Source organism: Eriocheir sinensis, chromosome 61 (assembly GCF_024679095.1).
Source record: "Eriocheir sinensis breed Jianghai 21 chromosome 61, ASM2467909v1, whole genome shotgun sequence".
NCBI lineage: Eukaryota > Metazoa > Arthropoda > Malacostraca > Decapoda > Varunidae > Eriocheir > Eriocheir sinensis.
Window position 1 is genome coordinate 6414452 of NC_066569.1, and position 27353 is coordinate 6441804.

A 27353-nucleotide genomic window follows, 5' to 3' on the forward strand; every position below is an offset into this window, starting at 1 on the left:
TGCAGGGCTTTGGTAGTCTAGTAGACCTCACTTGCCTTGGTCATGTCCTGCAAGGTGAACACAAATGTGGTTGATGCCGAGTCTTCTCCTGGACAGCTGTGCAACATATCAAAAATGTTGAATATAAGTAAACTAATTTTAGTTCAGATAACTGGCCACTTAAAGAGATGCTATTATATGGATATAAAGTAACGGAAATTAGTCACCCATGATGCCTGAATCAGGACAGAAAAGAGAATGTGTGAGTACTTAGCAACTTGACCTGCAGGAAGAAAGAACAATGAAAAGGGCAAGTATGAAGAGAACACAATAATGGAGGACTGATAGAGGAAGAGCAAGCCTGGAGAGAACACAACAATAAGATACAGCCAGTAGCGACGGAGGACTAATGGAGAAACGGCAAGCATGAAGAGAACCCAAGATGTAGCCAGTGCCGGAGGATTGGATGAGGAAGGGGAAGCCTGGAGAGACCACAACAATAAGATACAGCCAGCAGCGACGGAGGACTAATGGAGAAACAGCAAGCATGAAGAGAACCCAAGATGTAGCCAGTCACCAGCGCCGGAGGATTGGAGGAGGAAGAGGAAGCCTGGAGAGAACACAACAATAAGATACAGCCAGCAGCGACGGAGGACTAATGGAGAAACGGCAAGCATGAAGAGAACACAAGATGTAGCCAGTTACCAGCGCCGGAGGAAGAGGAAGCCTGGAGAGAACACAACAACAATAAGATACAGCCAGCAGCACCAGAGGACGAGTACACGAGGCATCAAGACCACTCTCCAGATCACCACTACACTAGTCCGGCGGCCCCACCATTCTGGCAGCCAGCGTGGAGGGGCCGCCTTCCTGGAGAGTCACCTGTGGATCAGCTGTTTGCTGGTTAACTGTGCCATGCCTGTAAGAGTTCGAGAGACTCTCCCCATTGATTTGAGTTTTTTTTTTATTACGCTAATTATTTACTTGCCGAGTTTAACGGAGAGGTAAGGCAAAAGATGTGTGTATACTAGAACAATTGTGACCTCTATTGTACTGTTGTAACATATCCTCAAAATAAACTACGTCCCTTGTAAGCCAGTGTCTATATCTATACCATGCCTTATACATTACTTCCCCTTCTTCTTGCATCACATCTACCTCCTACGTCTTATCTATAACGCCACACAGCTCTCTTCTCCCCATATCTGTCCCTGCTGTGGGGGGCTATATCGGCACCAGGGAACGGTACCACAGGCGTCCCCCTCACATGTGCCCCCTTGGAGGACAGGCTGATATATGCACACTTGGCGTCTCCTCCAAGGGGGCCGTGTGAGGGGACTGCTGTTCTGGTCACCTTAGAATAAGAGAGATTGGCCGCCCTCATCACATGCGCCTTGTTGCTACCAAAAGAGACGGGTAAAGTTCAACTTGATGCAGATACAACAGTGATTTTTAGTGTGTGTGCTCTAGGGATGATCAGGATGTCCAAGAATGACCTTCCTCGAGTACAAAAACACACTATTGTATCAGAATCGTGTCTTTTTATACTCTAGATAATTCTTTTAGATCCTGACCATATCTAGAGTGCACAAAGAAAAGCATAATTGTATGAGCATCAAGCACAATTATCCACATCTCTCTTGGTAATAACATATGCCCGTGATGAAGCTGGCCACACCCCATTTATTCCATGACTCACCCACCACAGCAGGGACCATTGGGGGAGGTGACGCTGAGGCTGTGTGGCTGACTTGGAGTGCTCTTGAGTCCTCTGGGAAGCTAGAAATTAGAAAAGAACGTCACTCATTAAAATTAAAGTTGTTGTAAACTTAAGTTGATCCAGAAGACATGTCCCCACATCCATAACTAAGGGAGCTGATTGGTTGGGTGAACAGAGCTTGGAATTTTAAGCTAATATTACTATGGAGGGACTGGAGCTTATGGACCAACTCAGTGTGCGGACAGTGCGGTGACTATAATCTAAGAAATGGGGGACTCTCAAAGCTGTTTATATAAAAGAATTTAACCCGGTAGCAGCGACGGACCAAATCTGTGGCTTTACCGTGTAGCAGCAAAGGGCCAAATTTTTGCCATGATATAAACCCCCAAAAATAGATGATGCATAAACTGATCACAAATGGGTTGATTATATAATATGAAATGGTTTGCGTGAGTGATGATTTTTAGGGGCCTTTAAGAAACATGATCCCCGCAGCTACTGGGTTAAACTTACTCCGAACAGATGAATAAATAAGTACAGTGGTTTTGTTATGTGCGGTTTACAAATCACAATATCGCCTCCCGTGTTTGTTTCCTTGAGTCGGCACGGTAAGCAAGGAGACAAAACACATGAGACAATCACCTGACATGTAACTTTTCATGCATAATAACACCACTGTACCTATGTGTCCTTCTGCCTGGAGTTCTTTAGTATCTGGGTGCTTAGTAGAAGACCGTGTTATGGATATTATAGCTTAGTTAGTTAGGTGCTTACAATGGTCCTATGTTGAACTGTGGACCAGGCCTTGTGTCTCTAGATTAAAACAGATTTTGCACTGTACCTGTGTGTCCTTCTGCCTGGAGTTCTTTAGTATCTGGATGCTTAATAGAAGACCGTGTTATGGATATTATAGCTTAGTTAGGTGCTTACAATGGTCCTATTTTGAACTGTGGACCAGGCCTTGTGTCTCTAGATTAGAACAGAAGATTTTGCACTGTACCAATGTGTCCTTCTGTCTAGAGTTCTTTAGTATCTGGGTGCTTAGCAGAAGACCATGTTATGGATATTATAGCTTAGTTAGGTGCTTACAATGGTCCTATTTTGAACTGTGGACCAGGCCTTGTGTCTCTAGATTAGAACAGAAGATTTTGCACTGTACCAATGTGTCCTTCTGTCTAGAGTTCTTTAGTATCTAGGTGCTTAGCAGAAGACCGTGTTATGGATATTATAGCTTAGTTAGTTAGGTGCTTACAATGGTCCTATTTTGAACTGTGGACCAGGCCTTGTGTCTCTAGATTAGAACAGAAGATTTTGCACTGTACCTATGTGTCCTTCTGCCTAGAGTTCTTTAGTATCTGGGTGCTTAGTAGAAAACCGTGTTATGGATATTATAGCTTAGTTAGGTGCTTACAATGGTCCTATGTTGAACTGTGGACCAGGCCTTCTGTCTCTATCAGAACAGATGGACTGGTAAGTAAGGATTTTGCAAGGCCATACAGACTTAGAAGATACAGCGACAAGACAAATAAAGGACAAGAGCGTAAAATCTGGTTGGGGAGAAGAAGGTGGAGGAAGTGATTGATATTTGAGTACTCGGGGATGGTGTGACGTAAGTACTGGGACACGGAGGGGGAGGTAAGCCTTTCCTTTGTTTTGTTAGTTTCTGGACAAATAATAAACAAAATCAATTCATGAACTCTTTAACCCCTTGACTGCGGATTTCCTACACGAAGACATCACGAAGCTACAGGAATGGATCAAAAAGTGGCCGTTACAATTCAATGAAGAAAAATGTAAAGTCCTGCACCTTAGGAGGGGATATCCAGCACACCAATACCACATGGGAAACACTCCACTATCCACCACAGAGGCAGAGAAAGACCTGGGACTATATGTTACCAGGCTACCAGTGAAGGGATATCCAGCACACCAATACCACATGGGAAACACTCCACTATCCACCACAGAGGCAGAGAAAGACCTGGGACTATATGTTACCAGGCTACCAGTGAAGGCGAAATCCATGCCAATCGCAGCGGACGGGTTAAGCAACTGACTCAAAGAAAGTAGTAACCTAATTTTTAAACCTGCAACTTACTATATGTTTAATGCAGCAAAACTAAAAAGCAGTGATGGGTAGACAGGGTAGAGGTGTACACATAAGCAGCTTTGAGTCCCCCCATTGAGACACTTCATTGTTACTTCATGAGACCTACTAAAAAAGGAGAGGAATGAGTGGATTTTGCTGCATGTTAAGTTACTTGGTTAATGGTAAAAAGCTTAATATTTGCACAAGTTGAAGGTCAAGTTCATCGCTGTATCCATATCTAAGCCTTTACTTTGCTGAATTACTTTATATTATTTTATTCTAATTACTAACAACATGCAAAATCAATTCCTGTACTACTTAATCAAATGGCTCAAAGAAAAGAGAATTAGTCATTTTTAAACCTTCAACTTACTAAATGTTCACTGCAGCACAAGTAATGAAATGCAAAACAATTAATTCCTGTCCTTAGTGAGTGTGTCTGACATACTGTGTGCTTGAACCCTCCGAGAAGGTAACCCGCCCAGTGCCAATCAAGAGTCACCCCTCGCCCGTGCCCAGTATATTACAGCAATGGCACTGACCAAACATGAACTCCGTGTGGCGAGTTGAAGCTTTAAAATCATGAAACAATAACCAAAGACCAAAACAACTACAATTTCAACAGAGCTATTACCATGTACACCGTTACTTGTTGTGGACTGATAAAAAGAAGGAGAGGAATTCATTTTCTTGCATGTGAAGTCATTTGGCTGAAGGAAAAGATGATGACTAAAAACTATGAGTGAATATAAAGAGAATATGGGACGCCAGTTTTTTATGACCACATCTCAGACAGCAGAACAAAATTAGCTTTACTGAGAGAGGGAGAGAGACAATAAAAAAGCATTCCTTCAGCCAGTGAGCTAAAAGTGGTGGTGAGATAGCTTAACCCGGTAGCAGCGACGGGCCAAATTTGTGCCATGATATAAACCCCAAAAAATAGATGATGCATAAATTGATTGGAAATGCTTTGATATATATTATGAAATGGCTTGCGTGAGTGATGATTTTTTTCTCATTTTTCTCGCTTCGAGGGACCATTAAGAAACATGATCCCCGCTGCTACCAGGTTAAGCTCACACAACAACCACCAACCCCAAACAACAGGCAATGCAGAACACAAGTCAAGACATACCTCTACTCCATCCTGTGCTGCTTCCTCTTTGCTTCATTCCCTTCCCCTGAGCAGACACACCTACATCCTCTCTCCTGTGATGGCTTGAGACTGGATTAAGATGAGAGGAAAGCCGCAGATTCCCTCCTATGGTGTCTGAGAGTGAACTTGAAGGCGACGTGAAGGGTACAGACAGTCTTCATATCAATATCCTCGTGTCCTTCGTGTTATTCCTCAAACGCAGAAACTTCAACTCTTAAGAAGCCATTGATGTCTTGAGATTGAACTTGAAGACGACGTGAAGGGTACAGGCAGTCTTCATATCACTGTCCTCGTGTCCTTTGCATTATTCCTCAGACGCAGAAACCTCAACTCTCAAGAAGCCATCTGAAATACAAGTTTGGTTTAGCACCTCTTGAATATTATCTTGCTATCCATGAATGTCCCTAACACCACATCCTCCCCTATTTCATTTTAAAACGGTATTCCCAAGACACTTTCGGCTCACAACAACCATTTCCCAAAGGCCACAAGAAGTTGGTCGGGTTCTTGAGTGCTTTTCACATTCACGGTAAAGAAGCCTTGTCAAACTATCAGTAGGCTCATAGAACTACCAATAGAAATACCCACAACAACCTCAATGAAAGCCTAACCAAATGTGAGTGAGTAAGCACATAAACATTCGAGAATTCAAACCTTAAACTTTTCCTTCTTACAACCTACTAATGAAAGGCCAGGCAGATGAGTCTACTGAAGAATACTAAGGTACAATGGGGAGTATCAAGTCAAGATTCACTGTAATACTAATACACGGCAGCAGAATATTATGAATTACACTTAACAAAAGAAGATAACAATGGGAGATGTGAATATACTGATGTTAATAAGAGCAAACATTTTTGTTATTTGAACATTTCTGTTATTTGGGAGATGTTCTGGACTGTGAGGCGGGAGTGGAGAGGACAGTGAAAGCAAGAGTGGTGGCAGCGTGGTTAAAGTGGAGGGAGCTTTGGTAATTGTGGAGATTGACTCCGCGCCTCCACAATACTATATTACGTCTCCATATTATAGTTAAGGGATGAAATACATGTCCCTCAACCATAATATGAAGGCGAAGGTAGTACTTAAAAGTAAAGAAAAAGGCCTAATCCCCTTCCCCTAACAATCTTGGGGGACCCGTGGGAAATCAGGGTTATTGGGTGAGGGAGCAGATTTAAACTACTCACAGCAGTCAGTTTAATTCGTATACCGTGAATTATCAGAGCCACATACGGGACACGCCCCACCATTTACACAAGCGCTGTTTACTCGTTCCAGTTCCTTGTGGCAGAGGCCAGGCCAGGCCAGGCCAGTAGTGGGCGTGGGATTGCCTTTGTAACGCCTCCCACTTTTTCCTTATTCTTGATTCTTGATTTTTGTTGATTGGTGTTGTTGATTGTTATTGTTGAATGGTGTTGTTGATTGGTGATGTTGATTGGTGCTGTTGATTTGCGTTATTGATTGGTGTTGTTGATTGGTGTTGTTGATTTACGTTGTTGATTGGTGTTGTTGATTCGTGTTGTTGATTTGCGTTATTGATTGGTGTTGTTGATTGGTGTTGTTGCCTTTTATTTATTTTTTTTTTTTTTTGTTCCATATCGTTAATATATTTTTTTCTATTTTCAGTTTCTTCCAGAGTTAATGGTTGAAACACTAGTATGTCTGCTATTAAGTGTTCTCTGCTTTGGTTCTCTGTGTTCTGTATAAAGTCTGTATAAAGGCAGAAAATGGCTGGCGAAATTCGGGGGCAACAACAGACCAGCTGGGGAGGAGCCGTATATTTCCTATCCTATTTCCCTCACTAGCCCCGCATCCCATAACTTAACACACCCTGCACGTACCTTGATCCTTTAGGAGTCAGCCTGCACGTCCTGGGTCCACTGGCAGCCCGTAAAAGCGTGTATCTGTCCATTCCTTCTCGCCGGCTTCTCCCCCCACCAACCAAAACACCGCCATCTTGGTCTCGGTCTGGGATGTTCTGTTTCCTTGGTCTTGCTGCAGGTCTTGTCTACAACGGGGCGGCCTGGGACTGGTGACTACATTTTTCCTGTTCTTTTGGCTCCAACTTCACTCAAATCACAGCACCGCCATCTTGGTCTCGGTCTGGGGTGTTCTGTTTCCTTGGTCTTGCTGCAGGTCTTGTCTACAACGGGGCGGTCTGGGACTGGTGACTACATTTTTCCTGTTCTTTTGGCTCCAACTTCACTCAAATCACAGCACCGCCATCTTGGTCTCGGTCTGGGGTGTTCTGTTTCCTTGGTCTTGCTGCAGGTCTTGTCTACAACGGGGCGGCCTGGGACTGGTGACTACATTTTTTCTGTTCTTTTGGCTCCAACTTCACTCAAATCACAACACCGCCATCTTGGTCTCGGTCTGGGGTGTTCTGTTTCCTTGGTCTTGCTGCAGGTCTTGTCTACAACGGGGCTGCCTGGGACTGGTGACTACATTTTTTCTGTTCTTTTGGCTCCAACTTCACTCAAATCACATCTACCATGATTTATAACTGTACTCTACTCCGACACAAACCAGTTGAGGAGAAATATACTTCCTTTCTTTACGTCTTTCATCTTTTATTGAATTTTTCTTAATTTTTCTTGATTCCTAATTTTGAGTTTTTTTTCTATTATTCATGTTATCTGATGTTACAGCTGACTACTTTTAATAGGCAAAATAAACCTAAATAAACCTTATGCACTCTACTCCGACACAAACCACTTAAGCAGAAATATATACTTCCTTTCTTTATGTCTTTCATTTTTTTATCAAATTTTTCTTAATTTTTCTTCCTAATTTTGAGTTTTTTTCTATTATTCATATTATCTGATGTTACAGCTGACTACTTTTAATAGGCAAAATAAACCTAAATAAACCCTATCCAGTCTAGTATAAAACACTAAAAACAGTCTATATACATCTACTATAAATCACTCTTCTGAACTTCAACACAAATCATTAAACAAGAGGTATGTATTATTCCTTTTTAACGTCCTTCATCTCCAATCATACCTTTTTTCAATAAGTATTCATTTTTTTTGTTGTGTTTTATCTGATGTTGCAAGTGGCTCATCTTCATAATTAAATAAACGTATAATAAACCAACAATAAACTATCAGTAAATCAATCTATAATAAACCTCATCCATGCCATAAATCATTAAACCAAAGAGCTTATTCCTATCTCAACGTTTTTCATCTTAAATCATAATGTCTCACTTTTCATTTTTTGTCTAAAGATTCATACTTTTGATGTTTTTCTTATCATTTCAGTTATTTCATGTTACAGTTGGCCCATTTTCATAGACCACGCCTTTGAATCTCATTGGCCAACCAGCAAGCAAGCCACGCCCACTCCCTATTCAAGACTGCACGTGATTGGTCGATGCTGGGAGAGCTTTAATCTTACTGGTGAACGCTTGGCTGGAGTGGGCGTGGCTTATTCGCCGAGTTAGCGTGAACGGAGGATAGAATATGAATTTTTAAGCACGGAAAAAGATATTAACATCACTCAGTTGTCATATTTTCAACTATTAGCAAGAAAAAGGTTGGGAGCAAAATAAAACAAATACTTAGACAAATACTATGAAGAAAAGATACAAGAAAAGAAGAAAAGGTAGGAAGGAAACTGAAACAAATACTTAGACAAATACTATGAAGAAAAGATAGAAGAAAAGACAGAAGAAAAGAAGAAAAGGTAGACAGCAAACTAAAATAAATAATTAGACATATAATATAAAGAACGATGAAGAGGATGAAAGAAAAAGGGAAAAAAGGAAGACGTACGTATAGGAAAAAGAGGACAAAGAAAGAGGAAAGTGAAAAAAATTATAGGCCTACTTACATGACTAAAAATGAAATAGAGAATAACTTAAATATATACAAATGATTATAAAGAAAAAAAAAACAATATTAACAAACGTCTTTTATTTGCACATTATAGAAGACATGAACCAGCCATACCCTATAGCAACTAATAATAATAATAATGATAATAATAATAATAGTAACAGTAATAATAATAGTAATAATAATGATAATAATGATAAAGAAATCCTACACACACACACACACACACACACACACACACACACACACACACACACACACACACGTTTTAACCATTATTGAGAAGGCAGTGATGGTGTTGGGTGAAGGGGGAAGGGTGAAGGGAAGGAAGGGAAGGGGAAGGGGAAAAGGGGGAGTGGGAGGAGTCTGAGGGTAAGGGGAGGGGCTTAAGAATAGGGGAGGGGCTTAAAAATAGGGGAGGGGCTTAAGAATAGGGGGAGGGGTTTAAGGAGAGGGGGAGGGTTTAGGGGGAGTGGGAGGAGTCTAAGGGTAAGGGGAGGGACTTAAGAATAGGGGAGGGGGTTAGGGAGGAGGGGGAGGGGTTTAAGGAAAGGGGGGTGGGGTTTAAGAGGTAAGGGGAGTGGCTTAGGAATAGGGGGAGGGGTTTAAGAATAGGGGGAGGGGGAGGAGTCTATGGGAAAGGGGAGGGGCTTAAGAATAGGGGGAGGGGTTTAAGAGGTAGGGGAGGAGTTGGGGTTTAAGGGGGGAGGGGCATAAGGAGACGGGACGAAGGGGGAGGGGGAGGGGGAGAGAAGAGAATGAAGAAAATGGGAATGAAAAAAAAGACGAACAGATGAGAACAAAATAACAATGATAAAAAAATAATAACGTATGAATGAATATAATAAAAAGGAAACAATGAAGACAACGAAGAAAAAAAAACAATAATCGAATGACTTTAAAAATTGAGCCAAAAATAAGGTCTAGAGAGCAAAATAAAATAAGTACTTAGACAAATAACAAAGAATTAAAAAGGGATGAAAGAAGAAAAGGAGAAAGAAAAATATTCATAAAAAGAAGAAGGAGCGAAAAAAATGCGACTAAAAATGAAGATGAAAGAAAATAAATAAAACAAAATAGAGATAAGAAAGATGAAAAGAAAAAAATGGAAAAAAAACAGCAAATAAAATACAGAACAACAACATACATAAAAAAAACACTTGGACGAATATAAAAAAAAAAAAAAACACATACAAACAAAAAAATGGCACAAGTATGGTGACTAAGGGGAAGAGGAGGAGGAAGAGGAAGAGGGGTTACACTTTGCAATTGGAGGGCGAGGAGGGTGCGCAGCGTCTCTTGATGGCCCCCCAGCCGACGAAGGTGGGCAGCACGGGCACGAACCTGGTCCAGCCCCACCTGAAACGAGGAGCGAGTCGTTAGGCCATTGGGTTGTTAAGTGGTTGGAACGTTGCCAGATTGTCGTACTCAGCCGCTTATATTTCCCGACTTCCTACCCCCCAAACTGTCTTCTGGGCCCAAATACCGAAACTCATTTATAGTTATCGTTAAAAGAGTTAAATCTTGATGTCTCTTGGGAATAGTTAGGCGTCAGAAACCGGTAAATACTATGATCTGAGTACGATAACTTGGCAACGGTGGCTGGTTGATTGGTTGATTGGTTGATTGGTTAAGTTAGAGAAATAAAAACAATAACAATAACAATCAAAACAATATGCAACACGTAAAAAAAAAAGACCGCCAAACATGAAAACAACAACAAAAAAGTGACAAAAAATGATTGAAAGGACTAAGAGGAAAAAGAAGAAAAAAATTGGTTGGTTAAGTTAGAGAAATAAAAAAAAAACAATAACAATCAAAACAAAACAACACGTGTACAAAAAACCCCCGCCAAATATGAAAACAACAACAAAAAAGTGACAAAAAATGATTGAAAGGACTAAGAGGAAAAAGAAAAAAAAAATTGGTTGGTTAAGTTAGAGAAATAAAAAAAACAATAACAATAACAATCAAAACAGAAAGCAAAACGTAAAAAAAAAAGACTTCCCCAAATATGAAAAACAACAACAGCAACAAAAATCAGTGACAAAAAATAATTAAAGGACAAAGAGGAACAGAAAAAAAAGAAAAGAAAAAAGAAATTAAAATGGCTGTTCTTCTTAGTTCTTTCTTTCTTCCTTTCTCCTTTTCCTCCTATCACTCCGTCACTGGTTAGCTATTCGGTTATTCATTTATACATCTATCTAAGTATTCACATAGACCCAAGTGGTGGCTGAGTGGTCTGCATGCGGCCGCGGTGTCCTGGAGGGTCAGGGTTCGCATCCCGCCCACAGCGCTACAATATCCAGTCATCGCCGAGTGGCTTAAAACTACCCACATGCTGTCCTGAAGACCTCCTATCAACCCGGAGTGTAATAAAACCCTCTGTAGTGGATCAAAGATGAGTTTCTGGGGGGGTTGGGGTAGCATGAGCCAAACAAGGTGGCGCCACTGTAAATAACTGCCCGCGCCACTATCGAACTGGGGCCGACCATCAGATTTCACCAAAAAAGCATACCGGTGCTACTACTACTACTACTACTACTACTACTACTACTACTACTACCACTACTACTACTACTACTACTACTACTACTATTACTACTCGCCTTCTTATCCTGTCCATGCCCAGGGGAAGGTCGTAGCAAGAGTAGTCAATAGGCACTGTGTTGGCCTCCTGCTGTCCTTCCTTCATCTCCAGCATCGACTTCCAAGCGACCAACCCGCGCTCCTCCTCCGTGCCTGGTGGAGGAAGACGAGGGGTGAGGAGGAGGAGGAGGAGGAGGAGGAGGGAGAAAGGTGATAAGGATGAGAGAAAGGTAGATGGAGAGGAGGTGTGAGGGAAGGTAAGGAGGAGGAAAGAAAAGTGGATAAAGAAGAGGAGGAGGAGGAGGAGAGGGAGAAGGAGGAGAAAATGGATGGAAAATAAAGGTAGGTAAGATTATGGAAGGAAGGAAGGAAGGAAAGAAGGAAGGAAGAAAGGAAGAAAAGAAGGAAGGAAGGAAGGACGGAAAGAAGGAAGGAAGAAAAGAAGAAAGGAAGAAAGGAAGGAAGAAAGGAAGGAAGAAAGGAAGGAAGGAAGGACGGAAAGAAGGAAGGAAGAAAAGAAGGAAGAAAGGAAGGAAGGAAGGACGGAAAGAAGGAAGGAAGGAAAGAAAGAAGGATGGAAAGAAGGAAGGCAGGAAAGAAGGAAGGACGGAAAGAAGAAAGGAAAGAAAGAAGAAAGAAAGGAAAGAAGAAAGAAAGAAAGGAAGGACGGAAGGAAGGAAGGACGGAAAGAAGAAAAGAAGGAAAGAAGAAAGAAAGGAAGGTAAACAAGAAGGAAGGAAGAAACAAAGAAAGAAAAGCAGAAATGAAGGAAGGAAGAAAGGAAATATTTACAGAAAGAAGGAAAAAATAATAAAACCATAAGAAAAAAAAGAAGTAGGAGAAAGAAAACGAAAAATAAACAACTTACAATCAACAAACAACAAAACAAAACAATAAACATATCCTAACCCAATCCAACCTTCCTTCCCCATTTTCTCCTCACCTTCCCCGCCCTTCCCCCTCCCTCCCCACCTTCCCTTTACCTTTCCCCTTTTTCCCCTTACTTTCCTCCCCACCTCCTCTTTACCTTTCCCCTCCTTCCCCTTACTTTCCTCCCCTTCCCCTCCCTCCCCACCTTCCCTTCCCTCCCACCCCCTTCCCTCCTTCCCACTTTTCTCCTCTCTTCCCCACACCCTTCCCTCCTCCCTCCTCCCTTCCCTTACCTCCCACCTTTCCTTACCTCCCCCTTTCTCACTTTCCTTCCCCACCCTCCCTCCCTCCCCATCTTACTATCCTCCACTTCCCTACCCACCTTTCCCTTACTTCTCCTCCTCCCATCTTCCCTCACCATCCTCCCTTCCCCTTACCTCCCCAGCGTCTCAATCTCTCCCCTGACCTTCCCCACCCTTCCCTTACCTTTCTCCCCATCCACACACACTTCCCCACCCACCCCACCATCCCCATACCTTTTCCCTTCTTCCCCTTACTTTCCTCCTCTTCCCCACACCCTCCCCTCCCTCCCCATCTTCCATTACCATCCCCCTTTCCCCAAATCCTCCCATTCCCCTCCTTGCCCATCCTTCCCATATCCTCCCATTCCCCTTCTTGCCCTGCCCCTCCCTCCTTCCCCTCAACCTCCCCACCTCCCCACACACTCACCAGGTATCGTGTTGTCGAGGAAGAAGCCCAGGAAGCCGCCCACGAACATAGGCGTCCTCAGCAGCACAGACAGCACCTGGTCCAGCATGGGGAGCGAAGTGGCGATGGCCGAGGCGTTCTCTGGGAGCTGCATCCACTGTTTGAAGGAGGAGGAGGAGTGAGAGGGAGAAAAGGAGGAGAATGAGAGAGGGGTATGATTGGGAGGAGGAGGAGGAGGAGGAGGAGAGAAAGGTAGATGATGAAGAGGAGGGAGAGCGGGAAAATTAATAAGAGGAGGAGGAGGAGGAGAGAGGGGTTTGGTAGGAGGAGATGGAGGAACAGGGGTAAAAGAGAGAAGACAAAGAGGAGGAGAAGAGAGAAGCTTAAATGAAAGGAGGAGGAGGATGGGTGAGGGAAAAAGGAGGAAGAAGAGGAGATTCTGAAAGATAGGTAAAGTTCATGGGAGGCGGAGGAGGTACAGACTCAGAGAACACACACACACACACACACACACACACACACACACACACACACTGTGATCCATGATCACATGACCCCTCCACACACACACACACACACACACACACACACACACACACACACACACACACACCGGTAGCTCAATCGGTTAGAGCGCCGCACTGCAAGGCTTCACGGCCAAACAGGCGACGGTTCGAGTCCCGCTCACGCCGGATTCTTTCCGTTGACTAGGAGTGGTTACTGTCCCCCTTGAGCAAGGGGGATGGGGTGTGTGGTGTGTGAGGTCCTGGCAGTACCCAGAGATCAACAATAATGAGCACTTGCTCACATCGTGATTGTACCTGCTGGCGAAAGCGAGTCCAACTCGTGATCAGGCCGTGGTGAATTACACCATGATCCATGATCACATGACGTGATGACCCCTCCACCCGAACACACACACACACACACACACACACACACACACCATGATCCATGATCACATGACCCCTCCACCCTAACACACACACACACACACACACACACACTCACCATGGGCAGCGCCAGGCCAAAGAACAAGGAGAAACCAAGGACGAAGAGGTTCCTGGAGGAGTTGAGATCGATGAACTGCACGTTGGAGAGCCCGACGGAGGTGATCATGGCGAAGACGACGCAGAAGATGCCGCCGATGATGGGCTCAGGGATGGTGATGAAGAGGGCGCCCACCTTCCCGATGACCCCGCACACTAGCATGACCGCGGCGCTGTACTGGATAACGCGCCGACTCCCCACCTGAGCAAGGGAGGACAGGTAAGGTAGGTGTAAAGGACAGGTGTTGGTGGTGGTGGTGGTGAATGGCGGTTGTGGTGGTGGTGATGGTGGTGGCAGCAGCAGTAGTAGTAGTAGTAGTAGTAGTAGTAGTAGTAGTAGTAGTAGTAGAAGAAATAGTAATAGAAGTAGTCTTATTGTTGTTTTTATTGCAAGAGTAGAATTAATGATACATTGATAAATAGACAGATAGAGATAGACAGTTAGATTGACAGATAGGGAGAGAGAGAGAGAGCTTTCAGTCAAAAAAAAAAAAAACTAATTACCATCAAAACAACAACAACAACAATAAGAGTTCTATCACAAACTAAAGAAAAAAAAATAAAGAAAGAAAAACCAAAAAATCCCGAAACAAGGAAATCGAAGAACAACGAAGATTAAAAAGATGCAAATGGAGACGCAAATTGAGTACAAAAAAAAAATAATTAAACCCACACCTGACACCACACACACACACACACACACACACACACACACACACACACACACATACACACACATACTTACCGCCATCTGTTGGGTTAATGTAGGAGCACGTATAGCTCTGTGTGTCTTTCTACATGGCAAGACTTAGTACGAGGTCACTTTGTTATCCTCCTCTCTAACGGGGTCCCTTTACGAGGAGGGTGAAGGAAGGAGGGAGGAGGACGAGGAGGAGGAAGGGAGAAAGGGTGAAGTAAGTGGGGAGATAAGTATATAAGGGAGATAAGTTTTGAGGAAAGGGAGAATAAGGGAGAGAAAAGGAATAGAAGAGAAGGAAAAGGGAGATTGAGAAAGACGAAGAGAAGGAAGATTAGTTTTGAGGAAAGGGAGAATAAGGGAGAGAAAAGGAATAGAAGAGAAGGAAAAGGGAGATTGTGAAAGACGAAGAGAAGGAAGATTAGTTTTGAGGAAAGGGAGAATAAGGGAGAGAAAAGGAATAGAAGAGAAGGAAAAGGGAGATTGTGAAAGACGAAGAGAAGGAAGATTAGTTTTGAGGAAAGGGAGAATAAAGGAGAGAAAAGGAATAGAAGAGAAGGAAAAGGGAGATTGAGAAAGACGAAGAGAAGGAAGATTAGTTTTGAGGAAAGGGAGAATAAGGGAGAGAAAAGGAATAGAAGAGAAGGAAAAGGGAGATTGAGAAAGACGAAGAGAAGGAAGATTAGATTTGAGGGAAGGGAGAATAAAGGAGAGAAAAGGAATAGAAGAGAAGGAAAAGGGAGATTGTGAAAGACGAAGAGAAGGAAGATTAGTTTTGAGGAAAGGGAGAATAAGGGAGAGAAAAGGAATAGAAGAGAAGGAAAAGGGAGATTGTGGAAGAGGAAAAGGAATGGAGGGAGTCTGAACCGACCTCTCTCTCTCTCTGACATATCGCTTCTTCTCATATTCTTTCTTTAATCTTTTCTTCTTTGTTTTAATGTAATGTAAAGGTATTAATTAAACTTAAGGGTGACCCATGCTTACGTGAGGATCATTTTTTAACGCTGAACTTGACCTTTCGCTTTCTTTCTCTTTTTTTTTCTTTCAAACGCGGGATCTTATTGTGGAGTAGATTCCCTGATTTTTTTTTTACAACAAAGGAGACAGCTCAAGGGCGCAATAAAATGAAACAATAATAAAAAAAAAAGCCCGCTACTCGCTGCTCCTTAAAAAAAAAAAAAAATCAAAAGAGGTGGCCGAATGAGAGGTTTATTTCGGGAGGAGAGGTGTCCTGATACTCTCCTCTTGAAAGAGTTCAAGTCGTAGGAAGGAGGAAATACAGATGAAGGAAGATTGTTCCAGAGTTTACCAGCGTGAGGGATGAAAGAGTGAAGATGCTGGTTAACTCTTGCATAAGGGGTTTGGACAGTACAGGGATGAGCATGAGTAGAAAGTCGCGTGCAGGGGGGCCGCGGGAGGGGGGGAGGCATGCAGTTAGCAAGTTCAGAAGAGCAGTCAGCGTGAAAATATCGATAGAAGATAGAAAGAGAGGCAACATGGCGGCGGAAATTAAGAGGTAAAAGACTATCAGTAAGAGGAGGAGAGCTGATGAGACGTAGACTCTACTCTGTCCAAGAGAGCTGTATGAGTGGACCCCTCCCACACGTGAGATGCATACTCCATACGAGGGCGGACAAGGCCCCTGTACATGGGTAGCAACTGCGCGGGGAAGAAGAACTGGCGGATACGGTACAGAACGCCCAACCTCGAGGAAGCTGATTTAGCGAGAGAGGAGATATGAAGTTTCCAGTTAAGATTTTGAGTTAAGGATAGACCGAGGATATTTAGTGCTGAAGAAGGTGACAGCTGAGTATTGTCGAAGAATAGGGGATAGGTATTTGGAAGATTATGTCGAGTTGATAGGTGGAGAAATTGGGGTTTTGAGGCATTGAAGGACACAAGGCTATTTTTACCCCAATCGGAAATGATAGCAAGGTCTGAGGTTAAGCGTTCTGCAGCCTCCAGTCTGGAGTCATGTAATTCCTGTTGTGAGGGTCTTCTGTTGAAAGAAGCTGAATAATGCAGAGTGGAGTCGTCAGTGTATGAGTGGACAGGACAGTTTGTTATGGAAAGAAGATCATTGATGAATAACAGGAAGAGAGTGGGTGATAGGACAGAGCCCTGTGGAATACCACTGTTAATAGGTTTAGGGGGATGAACAGTGACCGTCTACCACAGCAGAGATAGAACGGCCGGAAAGGAAACTGTTTGTTTGGCATTACTATATAGTCTATCTGCTTTCTTCCTTCTCCTCCTCCTCCTCCTCCTTTTCCTTCTTCTCTTTCTTCTTAGCTGTTACCTGCCAATTCCTTCTCATTCTCCTCCTCCTCCTCCTCTTCCCTCATTGATTTCCACCTCTCCTCACAAACTCCTATTTTTTACACATTTTCTTTCACACAAACTTCTCTTTTCCTTCCTTTTTCTTCACCTCCTCCTCCTCCTATTTCCTTTTCCTCCTCCTCACAAACTCCTGCTTCTTACGCATTTCCCTTTTCACAAACTCCATCCTTTCCCTTCCTTTTTCTTCACCTCCTCCTCCTCCTCCTCCTCCTATTTCCTTTTCCTTTCCTCTCTTTCATTTCCTTTCCCCTTCTCAAACCTCCTTTCCCTCTTCCCTTCCTCTTCTTACCTCCGCCTTAAGTTCACCCTGTTCCCTTTCTTCTTCCTCCTCCACCTCCTCCTCCTCCTCGTCCTCCTCCTCATTCTCCTTCCTATTCGTTTCCTCTACCTCCTATGCCCTACCAAAGCACATCCTCTCCCCTTCTCTTCTTCTTCCTCCTCCTCCTCCTCCTCCTCCTTGTTCTCCTTCCTATTCGTTTCCTCTACCTCCTATCCCCTACCAAAGCACATCCTCTCCCCTTCTCCTCCTCCTCCTCCTCCTCCTCCTCTTCGTCCCTTCCTATTCGTTTGCTCTACCCTACCAAAGGACACCCTCTCCCCTTCTCCTCCTCCTCCTTCTCCTCCACCTCCTCCTCCTCCTCCTCACTCAACTCACCCTCGTCACACCAATGGCACCGACGTTCTGGGAGTAGGAGGTGGTGCCGCTCCCAGTGCCAAAGAGCCCAGCCAGGACGGTGCCGAGGCCTTCCATCCAGATGCCCCGGTTGATGGCATGCTTGGGTGGCGGCGGCGCTCCTGTAGAAGGGGGTGAAGGAAGGGAAAACACGGTAATTGAGAGGGGTGAAGCAGGGGGAACACGGGAAATGAGAGGGGTGAAGCAGGGGGAACACGGGAAATGAGAGGGGAGAAGCAGGGGGAACACGAGAAATGAGAGGGATGAAGCAGGGGAAACACGGGGAATGAGAGGGGTGAAGCAGGGGGAACACGGGAAATGAGAGGGGAGAAGCAGGGGAAACACGGGGAATGAGAGGGGAGAAGCAGGGGGAACACGGGAAATGAGAGGGGTGAAGCAGGGGGAACACGGGAAATGAGAGGGGTGAAGCAGGGGAAACACGGGGAATGAGAGGGGTGAAGCAGGGGAAACACGGGTAATGAGAGGGGTGAAGCAGGGGGAACACGGGAAATGAGAGGGGTGAAGCAGGGGGAACACGGGAAATGAGAGGGGTGAAGCAGGGGAAACACGGGAAATGAGAGGGGTGAAGCAGGGGAAACACGGGAAATGAGAGGGGTGAAGCAGGGGAAACACGGGAAATGAGAGGGGTGAAGCAGGGGAAAACACGGTAATTGAGAGGGGTGAAGCAGGGGAAAACACGGTAATTGAGAGGGTGAAGCAGGGGAACACGGGAAATGAGAGGGATGAAGCAGGGGGAACACGGGAAATGAGAGGGGTGAAGCAGGGGGAAACACGGTAAATGAGAGGGGTGAAGGAGGGGAAAACACGGTAAATGAGAGGGGTGAAGGAGGGGAAAACACGGGAAATGAGAGGGGTGAAGGAGGGGAAAACACGGGAAATGAGAGGGATGAAGCAGGGGGAACACGGGAAATGAGAGGGGTGAAGGGGGAACACGAGAAATGAGAGGGTTGAAGCAGGGGAAACACGGGAAATGAGAGGGGTGAAGCAGGGGAAACACGGGAAATGAGAGGGGTGAAGCAGGGGGAACACGGGAAATGAGAGGGGTGAAGCAGGGGAAACACGGGAAATGAGAGGGGTGAAGCAGGGGAACACGGGAAATGAGAGGGGTGAAGCAGGGGAACACGGGAAATGAGAGGTGGAAGCAGGGGAACACGGGAAATGAGAGGGGTGAAGCAGGGGAAAAGACGGGAAATGAGAGGGGTGAAGCAGGGGGAACACGGGAAATGAGAGGGGTGAAGCAGGGGAAACACGGGGAATGAGAGGGGAACACGGGGAATGAGAGGTGAAGCAGGGGAACACGGGGAATGAGAGGGTGAAGCAGGGGAAATACGGGAAATGAGAGGGTGAAGCAGGGAAACACGGGAAATGAGAGGGTGAAGCAGGGGCAACACGGGAAATGAGAGGGGTGAAACAGGGGGAACACGGGAAATGAGAGGGGTGAAGCAGGGGAAACACGGGAAATGAGAGGGGTGAAGCAGGGGAAACACGGGAAATGAGAGGGGTGAATCAGGGGAACACGGGAAATGAGAGGGTGAAGCAGGGGAACACGGAAATGAGAGAGGGTGAAGCAGGGGAAACACGGGAAATGAGAGGTGGAAGCAGGGGAAACACGGGAAATGAGAGGGGTGAAGCAGGGGAAACACGGGAAATGAGAGGGGTGAAGCAGGAGAAACACGGGAAATGAGAGGGGTGAAGCAGGGGAAAACACGGGAAATGAGAGGGGTGAAGCAGGGGAAAACACGGGAAATGAGAGGGGTGAAGCAGGGGAAACACGGGAAATGAGAGGGTGAAGAAATGAGGGGTGAAGCAGGGGGAACACGGGAAATGAGAGGGGTGAAGCAGGGGAAACACGGGAAATGAGAGGGGTGAAGCAGGGGAAACACGGGGAATGAGAGGGGTGAAGCAGGGGAAACACGGGAAATGAGAGGGGTGAAGCAGGGGAAACACGGGAAATGAGAGGGGTGAAGCACGAGAAACACGGGAAATGAGAGGGGTGAAGCAGGGGAAAACACGGGAAATGAGAGGGTGAAGCAGGGGAACACGGGAAATGAGAGGGAAGCAGGGAAACACGGAAATGAGAGGGTGAAGCAGGGGAAACACGGAAATGAGAGGGGAAGCAGGAAACACGGGAAATGAGAGGGGGGAAACAGGGAATGAGAGGGTGGCAGGGAAACACGGGAAATGAGAGGGGTGAAGCAGGGGAAACACGGGAAATGAGAGGGGTGAAGCAGGGGAAACACGGGAAATGAGAGGGGTGAAGCAGGGGAAATGGGAAATGAGAGGGTGAAGGGTAAACACGGGAAATGAGAGGGGGGAAGCAGGGGAAACACGGGAAATGAGAGGGGTGAAGCAGGGGGAACACGGGGAATGAGAGGGGTGAAGCAGGGGGAACACGGGGAATGAGAGGGGTGAAGCAGGGGGAACACGGGGAATGAGAGGGGTGAAGCAGGGGAAACACGGGAAATGAGAGGGGTGAAGCAGGGGGAACACGGGGAATGAGAGGGGTGAAGCAGGGGGAACACGGGGAATGAGAGGGGTGAAGCAGGGGGAACACGGGGAATGAGAGGGGTGAAGCAGGGGAAACACGGGGAATGAGAGGGGTGAAGCAGGAAGAGTGCGTAGAGAAGGAAAGAGTTGGGAATAAACGATAAATATGAGAGGGGAAGAATGGGATGAAAAGGGCAAGAAAAAAAAAGATAGAGGGAAGACGAAAGAAAAAGGGAAATGGCTGAAAAAAAGATAGATAAATAGATAGACAGATAGACAGATAGATAGATGGAGAGAGATGGATAAATAGATAGATAGATAGATAGATAGATAGATAGATAGATAGATAGAGATAGATAGATAGATAGATAGATAGATAGAGAGAGAGAGAGAGAGAGAGAGAGAGAGAGAGAGAGAGAGAGAGAGAGAGAGAGAGAGAGAGAGAGAGAGAGAGAGAGAGAGAGAGAGAGAGAGCATAATACATAACCCTCTCTCTCTCTCTCACACACACACACACACGCACACACACACACACACACACACACACACACACACACACACAGACACACACACATGACTTTCTCAATTCATTCTGCATTAGCGTCTGTCTGTCTGTCTGCCTGTCTGTCTGTTACACTTCTTCCTGTCTAGTCTCGTGTCATTCAGACCTTCCTTCCTTCCTTCTTTCCTCTCTTCTTTCCTTTTTATCTTTCTTCTTTCCTTCCTTTCTTTCTTAATTTCCTCTTTTTCTCTCATTCCTTCCTGTCTTTTCCTTTTCCTCTTTTCTCCTATCTCCCTCCCCTTCATTTTCTTCCTTTCTTTCTTTCTTCCTTCCTTCCTTCCTTCTTATCTCTCTTCTTTCCCCTCCTTTCTTCCTTTCTTTCCTCCGTTTTCTCTCATTCCTTCCTGTCTTTTCCCCTTCCTCTTCTCTCCTATCTCCCTCCCTTTCCTTTTCCTCCTTTCTTCCTTCCTCCCTTCTTTATCCCTTTCGCCTTTCTTTCTCTCTACTTCTTCCTCCTTCCTTCCTCACCTATCATTATTTCCTTTGTTTTTCTCATACGTTTCTCTTTCCTTCCTTCTTTCCTTTCTTTCCCTTCCTTCCTCTCCTTTCTTCTTTCTTCCCTCCTTCCTTTCTTTCTTTCCTCCGTTTTCTCTCATTCCTTCTTGTCTTTCCCTTTTCCTCTTCTCTCCTATCGCCCTCTCTTTCCTTCCTTTCTTTCTTTCTTCCTTCCTTCTCTATCCCTTTCTCCTTTCTTTCTCTCATTACTTCCTCCTCCTTCCTTCCTCACCTGTCATTATTTTCATTCTTTGCTCATACGTTTCTCCTTCCTTTCTTTCTTTCCTTCTTCCCTTCCTTCTATTCCATCTTGTCTTTGCCCTTTTCCTATCTATCCTCCCTTCATCCCTATATCCACCATCCACTTATTATTCTCACGTCTCACCTGGAACACCTTTAATCAACCTTGGCCTCACCTGGAACACCTTTAATCAACCCTGGCCTCACCTGGAACACCTTTAATCAACCCTGGCCTCACCTGGAACACCTTTAATCAACCTTGGCCTCACCTGGAACACCTCTAATCAACCCTGGCCTCACCTGGAACACCTTTAATCAACCTTGGCCTCACCTGGAACACCTCTAATCAACCCTGGCCTCACCTGGAACACCTTTAATCAACCTTGGCCTCACCTGGAACACCTTTAATCAACCTTGGCCTCACCTGGAACACCTTTAATCAACCTTGGCCTCACCTGGAACACCTTTAATCAACCTTGGCCTCACCTGGAACACCTTTAATCAACCTTGGCCTCACCTGGAACACCTTTAATCAACCTTGGCCTCACCTGGAACACCTCTAATCAACCTTGGTCTCACCTGGAACACCTTTAATCAACCCTGGCCTCACCTGGAACACCTTTAATCAACCCTGGCCTCACCTGGAACACCTTTAATCAACCCTGGCCTCACCTGGAACACCTTTAATCAACCCTGGCCTCACCTGGAACACCTTTAATCAACCCTGGCCTCACCTGGAACACCTTTAATCAACCCTGGCCTCACCTGGAACACCTTTAATCAACCCTGGCCTCACCTGGAACACCTTTAATCAACAATGGCCCTTACCTGAGAGTCTGGCACACGCGTAGTAGTCACCAATGCTCTCCACCACACTTGCAACCACGCCCGCTAGCACGCCCATCACGCCGGCCACGCTGACCACGGGTAGCCCCCACTGACCTAAGGATGGGGGGAGGGAAGGGGTTAGTGTGGGGTGGTTGAGTGAAGGGAGGAAGGGGTGAAGAATGAAGGAAAGAAGAAAGGGAGGAAAAACACTTGTGAAGGAAAGAATATGGAAGGACAAGAATCAAGAAAGGAAAGAAAAAAGAAGGAGGAGTGTGAAAGAATTTAAGAAAGAAAGGAAGGAAGGATAGGAGTGAAGAAAGAAACGAGGGAAAGAAATGTGAAAGTAAAGGAAGGAAGGAAGGAAGAATGAAAGAAAGGAAGGGAGGGAAGAAGGAAGGTATGAAGGAATAAAGGAATAAAGAAAGGAATGAAAGAAGGATAGAAGTGGAGAAAGAAAGGAGGGAAAGAAATGTCAAAAGGAAGGAAGGAAGGGAGGAAGGAAGGAGGGAAGGAAGTATGATACAGAGGAAGGCAGGGAAGAAGGAAGGTATGAAGGAATAGTGGAATAAAGAAAGAAAGGAAAGAAGGATAGAAGTGAAGAAGGAAAGAAGGATAGAATTGTGAAAGTAAAGGAAGGAAGGAAGGAGGGAAGGAAGGAAGAATGAACGAGAGGAAGGCAGGGAAGAAGGAAGGTATGAAGGAATAGTGGAATAAAGAAAGAAAGGAAGGCAGGAATGAAGGAAGGAAAGAAGTATGGAAAAAATGAATGAATAAATGAAGAAAGAAAGAAAGAAATGAAAAAAAGTATGAGAGAAAGAAACGAGCAGAAGAAAAAAAAAGACTGACTGACTGAATGAAGGAAGGAAAGGAAAGAAGGAAAGCAGACAGGGTAACAGGTAACAGGTAACGGGTAACGGGTAACAGGTAACGGGTAACAGGTAACGGGTAACAGGTAACGGGTAACAGGTAACAGGTGCACTCACAGGGGTAGGGCAGTCTGAACCACGGCGCCTCACTGATCATATTAAGCCTGAGGTCTGTCCTAGCGTGGTTTCCCTCCGGCAGGACTTCAAGATAGGTCAGGATCCAGCACATGAGCCACGCAAAAGCCACTGCCAGAAGGACCTGTTACGTGGGGAGGAAGGATGCGTGTTAGGATAAGAATTAGGATAAGAAGAGTGGGGATAGGAAGGGAAGAGAGGGAGAGAGAGGGGAAGGGGAGAAGGGAAATAAGGGAGGATATGAAGGGAAGATAAACGAAAAAATAGGGAAATGAAGGGAAGAAAGGGAGAGAGAGGGGAAGGGGAGAAAGGGAGAGAGAGGAAAGGGGAGAAAGGGAGAGAGAGAGGGGAAGAGAAGAAAGGAAATGAGGGAGAATGAAAGGAAGATAAGGCAAAAGATGGGGAGAGGGGAAATGAAGGGAAGAAAGGGAGAGAGAGGGAGAAAGAGGGGAAGGGAATTGAAAGAAGATGAAGGGAAGATAAACGTAAAGATAGGGAAATGAAAGGAAGAAAGGGAGAGAAAGGGGAAGAGAAGAAGGGAAGGGGGGGAAAGGGAGGGGAGGGAGAAGGTAGTGAGGAGTTTGCAAGTGAAGAACAAAAACAACAAAAACAAGACAAAAACGAGAAGAGAAGAAAAGAAACAGAAGACAAGTACAGTATATACAAGCAAAACTCTCTCTCTCGAACAACAACAAGAAAATAACGAAAAAATAAAGAACAAAGCGTTCGAGAACTTTATGTGTTTTACTACCTTTCTCCTCCCTCCCTTCCTCCTTTTCCTCTTCCTCCTTCCCTCCTTTCTCCTCCCCTCTCCTCCTCCCTTCCTCCCTTCCTCTCCTTCCTCCTCTCCTCTCCCTCTTCCTTCCCTTTCACATCTCTTCCTCTCCTCCTCCTCCTCTTTCCTCTCCCTTCCTCCCTCCTCCTTCCTCCCTCCTTCCTCCCCTCTCCTCCCTCCCTCTGTCTCACCGGGAAGAGCTTGAAGATGTAGACTTTGCTCCGGGTCACCCCTCGACCTCGTGAGCAGGAGAACCACGGGATGCCCACGCCGCCCAGGTACTGCGAGAACAGGATCAGGAGCACGATGGTTCTGGGGGGAGATAAATAGATAGATAGATACATAGATAGATAGAGAGAGAGGTAGGTAGATACATAGATAGTAGAGAAGGAGGAAATAGTAGTTTAAAGATTCGTTTCACTATATATATCTTTGTTTATTTCCACGAAGAAGCACATATTTTCTTCTCCTCCTCCTCCTCCTTCAAGAACCATACTCCCACGAACTCACACTAACAAAAACAACAAAACAAACAAAACAAACAGGGAAGAAAACAAACAAGAATGAGCCCTGAATGAAGGAAAGAGGAGGAAAAGCAAAAGGAGGAAAAGGAGGAGGAAGAGGAGGAGGAGGAGGAACAGATGTTACGTGTGTGTGTGTGTGTGTGTGTGTGTGTGTGTGTGTGTGTGTGTGTGTGTGTGTGTGTGTGTGTGTGTGTGTGTGTGTGTGTGTGTGTGTGTGTGTGTGTGTGTGTGTGTTCGTTCACGGTTCATTCTTGTGTCCTTATGTTGTTTTATTGTTTGTGTTGCTGTACTTGAATGAAATGAACAAAACTAAGCTAAGCTAATCTAAACCACTAAAACAACCAACAAGACAACCAATAAATAAACACGAACAGAAAACAATAACAACAACAATACTTACAGCGCCGCGATACCCCAGTGCGCCGCCGCCTTGGACGCCGCCACGCTGAAGAGGGAGAAGCCGATGAGCGTGATAGTGGGCACGATGACCAAGGGCGTGATCCACCGGAGCAGGGCACCCACCGCACCTGTGACGAGGGGGGCAGGTGAGCAGCCAGGTGAGGGGAAGGGCTGGGAAGGGCAGGGTGGGGCAGGGTGTTGAGGCTGGGAAGGGCAGGGTGTGGCAGGGTGTTGGGGCTGGGAAGGGCAGGGTGTGGCAGGGTGTTGAGGCTGGGACGGGCCGGGTGGGGCAGGGTGTTGGGGCTGGGAAGGGCAGGGTGTGGCAGGGTGTTGAGGCTGGGAAGGGCAGGTGGGGCAGGGTGTGGCGGCGGGGACGGGCAGGGTGGGGCAGGGTGTTGCGGCTGGGAAGGGCAGGTTGGGGCAGGTTGTTGTGGCTGGGAAGGGCAGGGTGGGGCAGGGTGTTGGGGCTGGGAAGGGCAGGGTGTGGCAGGGTGTTGGGGCTGGGAAGGACAGGGTGGGGCAGGGTGTTGAGGCTGGGAAGGACAGGGTGGGGCAGGGTGTTGAGGCTGGGAAGGACAGGGTGGGGCAGGGTGTTGAGGCTGGGAAGGACAGGGTGGGGCAGGGTGTTGAGGCTGGGAAGGACAGGGTGGGGCAGGGTGTTGAGGCTGGGAAGGACAGGGTGGGGCAGGGTGTTGAGGCTGGGAAGGACAGGGTGGGGCAGGGTGTTGAGGCTGGGAAGGACAGGGTGGGGCAGGGTGTTGAGGCTGGGAAGGACAGGGTGGGGCAGGGTGTTGAGGCTGGGAAGGACAGGGTGGGGCAGGGTGTTGAGGCTGGGAAGGACAGGGTGTGGCAGGGTGTTGGGGCTGGGAAGGACAGGGTGGGGCAGGGTGTTGAGGCTGGGAAGGACAGGGTGGGGCAGGGTGTTGAGGCTGGGAAGGACAGGGTGGGGCAGGTGTTGAGGCTGGGAAGGACAGGGTGGGGCAGGGTGTTGAGGCTGGGAAGGACAGGGTGGGGCAGGTGTTGAGGCTGGGAAGGACAGGGTGGGGCAGGGTGTTGAGGCTGGGAAGGACAGGGTGGGGCAGGGTGTTGAGGCTGGGAAGGACAGGGTGGGGCAGGGTGCTGAGGCTGGGAAGGGCAGGGTGGGGCAGGGTGTTGAGGCTGGGAAGGACAGGGTGGGGCAGGGTGTTGAGGCTGGGAAGGACAGGGTGGGGCAGGGTGTTGAGGCTGGGAAGGACAGGGTGGGGCAGGGTGTTGAGGCTGGGAAGGGCAGGGTGTGGCAGGGTGTTGGGGCTGGGATTAAGGAAGGAAGGAAGTATGAAAAAGAGGAAGGCAGGGAAGAAGGAAGGTATGAAGGAATAAAGGAAGGAAGGAAAGAAGGAAAGAAGTATGGAAAAAATGAATGAATGAATGAATGAAGAAAGAAAGAAAGAAATGAGAAGAAGAAGAAACGAATGAGTGACTGGTAGATAGGTGAAGTAAAGATGAAGGTAGACAGACAGAATAAAAGGAGCGAATAGATTAAGAGAATAGATCAGAAGAAATAGACAGCTGGATAGATAAATAGATAGATAGATACTTAGATACATACATACATAAGTAAATAGAAGTAGACAGATGGAAAGAGTATGACAGGTAAGGTAGATAGATATTGACAGGTAGGTGGTTTGGTAGATAGATAGATGGATAGATAGCTGGAAAATTAGTTACAGAGATGAAAGGATAGATAAGTAGATATTTATAGATAGACAAAACGAAGCACTAAAAAATAGACCAAAATGAAAAACAAAAATCATACAACACATTATTAAAGAACAACGAACCAAAAAAACAAAAAAACAACCAAAACTCTTACAGCACCAACTCTTTTTTTTTTTTTTTACACAACAAAGGAGACAGCTCAAGGGCACAAAAAAAGGAAACAACAATAATAAAAAAAAAAGCCCGCTACTCGCTGCTCCTAAAAAAAAAAAGAATCAAAAGAGGTTGGCGAAAGAGAGGTCAGTTTCCACCACCACCATCACCACCACCACCACCCACCCCCAAAAAACACCTTTACCAGCAAACCCCCTCACCTGTGAATCCGACTAACACCTGGAAAATTGCCGCCACGCAGATCGCCCCTTGGACCTGTTGCATGCGCGTCTGCCACAGGTCTCGGCGGTCGTCTGTGCCCAGTTCGAGTATTTCACTCTCCGGGGGGCAGGGCAGAAGGGCAAGGATAGCAAGGATGGGACTGAGGAATCCGTGAGTCCCCCCCTGAACGATCGGTAACCTGGAAAGAAAACGGGAAGAGGGGTTGGGAATGCGTATGG

The 27353-nt window shown here is 46.0% G+C and overlaps 1 protein-coding gene and 2 long non-coding RNA genes across 6 annotated transcripts in view; all 3 read right to left on the minus strand.

Annotated features, from left to right (window-relative positions):
* Positions 1 to 461: 461 nt before the first annotated feature.
* Positions 462 to 7021, minus strand: LOC126986256 (uncharacterized). The gene is made up of 3 exons (XR_007739453.1): positions 6783 to 7021; positions 4924 to 5289; positions 462 to 1758 (listed from the first exon to the last, which is right to left on the minus strand). It is a non-coding gene; the product is annotated as an uncharacterized LOC126986256 (long non-coding RNA).
* A 1835-nt stretch (positions 7022 to 8856) lies between these two features.
* The window catches only part of LOC126986254 (solute carrier family 23 member 1-like), a 51487-nt gene continuing 32990 nt past the window's right edge, over positions 8857 to 27353 (minus strand). For all 3 annotated transcript variants that reach the window (XM_050842231.1, XM_050842232.1, XM_050842230.1), the window contains exons 4-13: positions 27114 to 27313; positions 25043 to 25169; positions 24310 to 24430; positions 23326 to 23467; positions 22343 to 22456; positions 17692 to 17831; positions 13962 to 14201; positions 12972 to 13107; positions 11393 to 11525; positions 8857 to 10142 (exon numbers count right to left, since the gene is read on the minus strand). In XM_050842231.1, coding sequence (XP_050698188.1) covers positions 10040 to 10142; positions 11393 to 11525; positions 12972 to 13107; positions 13962 to 14201; positions 17692 to 17831; positions 22343 to 22456; positions 23326 to 23467; positions 24310 to 24430; positions 25043 to 25169; positions 27114 to 27313 — 1456 coding nt within the window. In that variant the 3' untranslated portion in view covers positions 8857 to 10039. The remainder of the gene's footprint in view (positions 10143 to 11392; positions 11526 to 12971; positions 13108 to 13961; positions 14202 to 17691; positions 17832 to 22342; positions 22457 to 23325; positions 23468 to 24309; positions 24431 to 25042; positions 25170 to 27113; positions 27314 to 27353) is intronic.
* Positions 21348 to 22220, minus strand: LOC126986257 (uncharacterized). Of its 2 annotated transcripts, none has more exons than XR_007739455.1 (3): positions 22145 to 22220; positions 21753 to 22082; positions 21348 to 21690 (listed from the first exon to the last, which is right to left on the minus strand). It is a non-coding gene; the product is annotated as an uncharacterized LOC126986257 (long non-coding RNA). The 2 variants fall into 2 exon arrangements; XR_007739454.1 differs by having other exon boundaries at positions 22114 to 22189.